Source organism: Sorex araneus, chromosome X (assembly GCF_027595985.1).
Source record: "Sorex araneus isolate mSorAra2 chromosome X, mSorAra2.pri, whole genome shotgun sequence".
Classification (NCBI taxonomy): Eukaryota; Metazoa; Chordata; class Mammalia; order Eulipotyphla; family Soricidae; genus Sorex; species Sorex araneus.
In genome coordinates this window covers 21,590,856-21,597,375 of record NC_073313.1, presented here as the reverse complement: position 1 = coordinate 21,597,375, position 6,520 = coordinate 21,590,856, and the positions used below count along the sequence as shown (strand labels likewise).

At 46.0% G+C, this 6,520-nt stretch overlaps 1 protein-coding gene across 1 annotated transcript in view; it reads left to right on the top strand.

The window, feature by feature from the left end:
• Positions 1 to 205: 205 nt before the first annotated feature.
• SMPX (small muscle protein X-linked) overlaps positions 206 to 6,520 on the top strand; it is a 55,395-nt gene continuing 49,080 nt past the window's right edge. The window contains exons 1-2 of the mRNA XM_055122580.1: positions 206 to 744; positions 4,600 to 4,656. Coding sequence (XP_054978555.1) covers positions 4,618 to 4,656 — 39 coding nt within the window. The 5' untranslated portion in view covers positions 206 to 744; positions 4,600 to 4,617. The remainder of the gene's footprint in view (positions 745 to 4,599; positions 4,657 to 6,520) is intronic.

The window sequence follows — 6,520 nt, the reverse complement described above, 5'->3', positions numbered from 1 at the left end:
CAGAGCATGCGCACTGGCCCTTTGAGCCTCCCAGGGACCATTTTTGTCCTATAAAAGGGGGAATGTCTTATAGCTCTAAATATTATTATAATGATCCTTTCATGGTGACCATTCATCGAATGCCGACCGACACAACTGTCACGGCTCCTTACGTGACCAAGCGAGGTCGCAAGCACTATTTGAAGGCACTCCTGTTTTCTCGCTGAGCAGGGTGATACCATGCGCCTCTCTCCGATTCTTCCCGAACACTCCTCAGCCTCTAGCCTCCAGGTACTACAGCTCAAGATAGAAGCTTTTCCTACTTTCTGAGCTTCACCGTGTCCCCTCAGAATAGGTGAGCACACACAGCCTGCATCTTCTGGAAGATTAGGAGGGCAGTAAGTTGCGTAGCTGCCTTCTGGCTGACATTTGAGCTCTTCTTTCAGCACGGTCAAGCCTTTCAGAGACAGGCAGTGTATGGCTTGTATCAAACTCTATATTTAGGAAGAACAACTGTGAGCTATGACAGGAATTCTCTTTAACACTTAGCCTCCAACGTGTTCCCCTCCGGCCCTGCGCTGGGAGCAGCTCTCAATACCGGGAGAGCCACCGAGCACTTGAGCTATTTCAGCCGCTTGAAAAGCATCAGGATTGAGATCACAGCTCAGAGGACACCGGCCGTCCTTTCTGCTTTCTGAGGAGCCTATATTCCTGCACCTGGCCGCCCGGCACTCTCCTTAAGCAGTAAACAGATCCACAAAGCAGGTAAGCAGAGGAAACAGCTCGGGCAACTACAATTTTCTAAAGAAAATTTCCTTGATACCGAGCTGGAAAGTGACTACTTAGAACTTTGTAGACTTTATAACCTGCGAGGGTCCTGTAGAGGCACTGTTCATGGGTGCTGTTACTGCTTCTGTTTTACAAGTTGTGTGTACAAATTGGTGGGGGAGGGGCGCGCTGGAGTTGAGGGGAGGGGTTGAAAGAATATTGAACTAAACACTGCTTTCATAGACAGTGCTGTTAAGAAAATTTCCACAGTCCAGCTACGATGACTGTGACCCTGAACATTATGTCATATTCATTCTTCTGGCCATCGTTAACACTTGTCAGCTGCAGACAGATTTGGGCTGAAAGCCTAGAAATGATCTGGAGAACTCAGGATGGGCAAAAGCGAGCCTGCTGATTCCTTAGTTACGTACATGCACATTATTGCCCAAGTTTTTGCACAGTACAACTTTCAAGTGCTTTTTTTTCCCTCTCCACAAACGACAGGCTTGACCTCAATAATAAAGTTCTATCAATCCCTAGATCAATTCCTATTATCTTTTAGAAAGTTCTGCTGCGATCGATCGATCACTACCTCCCCCATGCACAGCTGGGTAGAGGACTGTACCCACTCCCCACCCCCCCATGTGGGTATCAAATTCTGATGCATGGCAGAGCTAAGAGACATAGGAATGCCATGAGTCCCTTCTCCTTGGTGCATTTAAGGCAGAGCAAATAAGGAGTTTGTCAGTTTAGACAGCTGAACATCTTTCTACACCCTGCTCAGGAATTATTTTTAGCTACTGGACAGAAGATAATTCCCTTTGAGAGTGAGATTTAGCTGTTTAATTGACCTTTAAAAAGAACAAACAGAAATCCCTTTCCCCAAATATTGGTTTTCCTTTCGAGTCCGTTCTTATGAAATGAATGATATTTATGTTGACGGCTTTTTAGTGAGCGAGTCTTATTTAGAAGTCAGATGTTAGGGGCAACAGACACCAAAGGAGGTATATATTGTACCGGACTCATCAGAAGGCAGAGCAAATTTTCCCCTGCTTGCAGAGCTGCCAGGAAAGCTCAACTGTGCTAAACTGATGAGTATTTTCATCAAGGGGCGGGCTTTGTACAAGTCAATCTCTGCTGGGTTAAACTTTCCATGCCTCCAAATTTTATCCAGAACTGGGAGACCTAGTAATAGAGCATTTTAAAGATTACCTCTTTGGCTGTGAAACGGTGGTCCCAGTGGAACAGAGTTGTGCCCCTAGGCATCGCTATCTTTTTTTTTTTTTGGTCCCAGGATGAAACATACTAATGCTCAAGCTAAAGAAGGAAGGGGCCGTGTACATTCTCCATCCGTCAGGGAGGCGAATGCAGGGCCAGGGAAACAGCCAGGGAACACTGTCTATTTTTATCCATCAGTGTGCTTTGCCCTGATTTCTCTGCGAATAATGAGGACAGCAGAAACGGCTACAGAACTGATTTATACAATTGTTATCTAGCCTGTTGCAGGGAATGAGAACTGGGATCTGACCAACTTTCTAGAGCTTTGTCTATCACAGACTGACATATATATTAACAAGGAATTTCCATGCAAATGCTCGGTTGCCTAAACTATAGAGGACACACCAAGGTAAGGCCATCTCTGAGTCATAGATGTATAGACACACGACAGAAATCCAGTAGGTCAGAAATCCAATAGCAGCCTAATTAAAAAAAAATCAATGGTCATAAACGACCTGCTTAAAAAATGTCAGCCTGCTCTTCTATTAACATAAAGAGATATCCTACAATGAATTATTTTTAAAAACCAAATTTCCTAATCCTCATGGTTCACATGATTTAAAATAAAATCCCAAGTGATCACAAGCTCCAGTTGTGTACACAGAGACAATACATTATGCCGTGGTATCTAAAGTCCTATGGGAATTGTTTCTTTACAGGACTTCTAATGGCTTTTGAGGAATAGGAGAGTTAAAAAAAACTCAATGATTATGTTTTCCCTTTTGAAATTTAGCTTGTGTGTTCCAGCTCTGTAACAGAAAAAAAGTCCCTAATTGATTCGGAGACTGCAGGAAAGAGAGCAGCCCATTTGAAACATATCAGAGGGCAAAATGCATTCCTGATGGTTCAATTGCTGTTTTGAAGTTTTCTAACCATATTGAAAATCATTCTGCCTAATCCTTTTGCAAGGAGGTTATATTCATATATTACTGAAAACATTTCACCTAAACTTTAAAATATCCCCTTATTTTCATGTATATGAAGCCAAAGAAAGCCAAAGATTATGTGTTCGAATATCTTACTTATAGAGATTTTAAAACCTTTGTAATACTTTAATTTCATGTTAGTCTGCCTCCTTTTTAAAATTTTTTTAATGCTTTTTGGGTCACACCCGGCGATGCATAGGGGTCACTCCTGGCTCTGCACTCAGGAATTACCCCTGGCGATGCGCAGGGAACCATATGGGATGCTGGGGATCGAACCCGGGTCGGCTGCGTGCAAGGCAAATGTCCTACCCGCTGAGCTATCACTCCAGCCCCTCCTTTTTAAAATTTTTAATGCATTCATTTATTGAGGTGTCATCGTTTACAATAGCGTTGAAGTCACTGAGAGTTGCAGTGTTGCTATCAACAGAGCCGAAATAAGCCTTCGAAACTGAAAAACTAGTGGTGCCGAGCTCGGCTCTGTGGGCCAGTATGCTTCAGTGCTCAGACCAGTGGGGAATCAGCGGGGTTTTAACACACTGATAATGTCTGCCTTGGGGCGATGGTACTCAGGGGTCCTTCTAGCCCGATGCTCCCTAGCGCAGCGTGGGGCTGGAGGGGGACAGAGGGGTCTCCAGCAGTGCCTGCAGGACCACGCCATGCAAAGGACCGACTCCGGCCCTTTGCTCCATCTCCCCGGCCCCAATTCACGGATTTCCAAACCCGAGCTTCTCAGTGGGTCCCGCAGCACTTACTCAGGGGATGCCAGGCCAGAGCCGAGCGGGGGCCTGCTCCTTTAGTCCCAGAAAACCCGGGGCCAGTGGGCACTGTGCGGGGAGTCAGCTCTCAGCAGCGAAAGGCCTCGGGGGAAACAAGCGCGGCTACCTCTGGGCGGGGGGATTTGCTATGATCACGTGAGTTCTATCTGCCTCCCGAGTCGGTTGCATGAAAAATCAAGTGAGGTTTGCGGTTTGCAGGGTTTGCCAAGCCTGGGGTCTGCCTGAGGACTCAGAGCGGGGACATGCGACCCAGGTCTCCACAGCGTCCCCCTCTGGTCGCGGGGTAGGACAGACACGTGCCCAGCGAGGAGCGAGCATGCACCCGCAAGCGGGTACAGGCCCCCCACCGTTTTTTGGGGGGGTGGTCCACGGGGAGGAATCCGTAGAGCCACCCCTCCTCCCCGCCACGCAACACCCCCCGGGGACCGGCGTGCCGTCCGAGCAATAATTCATTCGGATCAAAAGTTTAGTTTCCAGCAGAGAGCTTCAGAGGGCCCCTAGAACAAAGGCGTTTTATTCGCACTGTCTCTTGGCTTCGCTGTTCCTGGCGGGGCGTGCGGGGAGGGGGGCGCAGGAGGGCAGGCCGGGAGCCGAGAGAGCGCCTTTCAAGTTTCTGATTGCCTATCGTTAGGATCAGGGGCGAGGCTTCTCAGCGTTTCTCCTCCTGAATCATTTATCCCCGTGCTCAGTGATCCCTCTCCCCGAGGCATTAGCAGGGCGCGTCTCTAAGTAACTTCGGAAACTGAGACTGAAAGAATATATGGGCACTGGAAGGGGTGACTGCCCAGTTGAATCATGAGCTACGTTCTAGTTTATCAAGCCTGAGAATCTGGATGCTGCCACCCCTAACAGTTTCTTACTTGTGTTTTCAGGGCTAAACCCGGGTGAATATGTCGAAACAGCCAGTTTCCAATGTCAGAGCCATCCAGGTGAGTCCGCATAGTTGTGTTTTGACTTCAAGCTCTAAGACTTCTAGTCTGCTTCACAGAAATCCAACTTATTTCTGCAGTTGCTCACCGGTAACTGATGATTAACTTCAGGGGAAAGAGTTGCCCTTTGTGAGTTAAGTGATAAGGTACAACTAAAGACGAGAAGTTATTTTTTTGTGTGTAATTGTGCCTCGTGGTAAGACAATACATGTTTATGAGTGATGATGAAATAACCCACAAAAATGTAGTGCTATGGTTTTGAAGTGTTTTTCATAGGCTCATTGAGAGGTCATTAAAATTCATTTTTATTTTTCTGTTTGTTGACTCATCCGTTTAAAATATATCTCTCCAAATAATGCTCTGTTGCTGTCAAATGTTCTTCCCAAAGCTGGGGCATTTAGTTTGTGAAGTCCATATACTATTATTTCTCTTCTTGTCCTCCCAGCAAACAATATCTTTATTTGTTGCAATTGACTTATGTGGAGGTGTGGAGGTGGGGTGGGGGGAAGAGAGAGGAGAGGAGAGGAGAGGAGAGGAGAGGAGAGGAGAGGAGAGGAGAGGAGAGGAGAGGAGAGGAGAGGAGAGGAGAGGAGAGGAGAGGAGAGGAGAGGAGAGGAGAGGAGAGGAGAGGAGAGGAGAGGAGAGGAGAGGAGAGGAGAGGAGAGGAGAGGGAAAGTGGCCATTTTTGAACAAAATACAATCATGAAAATAACTTCCAATCTTTGTTTTTCTCAATATTCAGTTTATTTTCTTAAGGCATCTGTATTTGCCTCTCCAATAGCTCCTAGCCTGGAACTTTGGTCACAACAGTTAATTGAAAAATTCCATCTTTCTTACCCATCTGTACTTTCCTCAAGTTTTAAAACTTCTCCCCTTGGGCTCTTTTCTGAAGGCCTGCGGCAGTTCCTGAGTTTGTGGGTCTGATGTACCATCTCATTATCAATATATCTATACATTGGTGACTGCATTTGGAGGGGCATGTGGATTGCCAGATTGTGGGCTTACAAATCCTAGCACACACTGGGTGGTGGCAGTGGGTGGAGGGACAGATCTTTACCTGTCATGACTAATGCATGGCCTTAAATGGACGGGGTTCTTAAGTGGCAAGTTGTATTGCCACCTCTGAAAACCTGTCTTAGGATAAACCACCCAGGAAGAACCATTGGCCAGGATGTCCACTCCTCAGTGTCACATGTGGTTTTCCTGGTGTCCACCCTGTAACTCTGACATGTCCAGACATTGGGAATGGGATTTTGTTGTGCTCCGCAGACATGTGAGTATCCTCGAGATTTTAATTTTAAGCCTTTGCTTTTACCCAGAGTGCAGAGGTGTTGGTAGCATTTCAGACACTTGGGACTGGTGTAGGACCATGGGAAAACTACACCAGACAATGGGAAAACTTGACCTCTCTGCCTCTGTTTCCACATTTGGAAAATGGGGATAACAATACTACTCACTAGGGCAACGTGTTCAAGATGCTTAAAGTATCATACTAAGCCCTCATTAAATGTCAACCGTTGTTATATTATTCAGGAGGGGATGTTTCACATTAAAGTGATGAGAAATAACAGCATCTAAGCACTGCATTTGAAGCTCTCAAAGTGTTAAACATGAAAGTTCCTCTTTATGTTGCAGGACTCCCCCAAATAGTCTGTTCTCAGATTTCTTTGGCTTCTTTCCCCTTAAAGCTAAAAGTGTGTCGACCCCCTCCCGCGCCCTGGAGCTTGCTAGCTTCCCTCAAAGCCACACACAAAAAAACTCGCCAGTTCCTTCCTACTTATTTTGACCTTGATTTTTTTAGCTCTATAATATTTTTAAATCTGTTATTGACTATTCTCAATTGCTGTTATTATGTCACATTAAA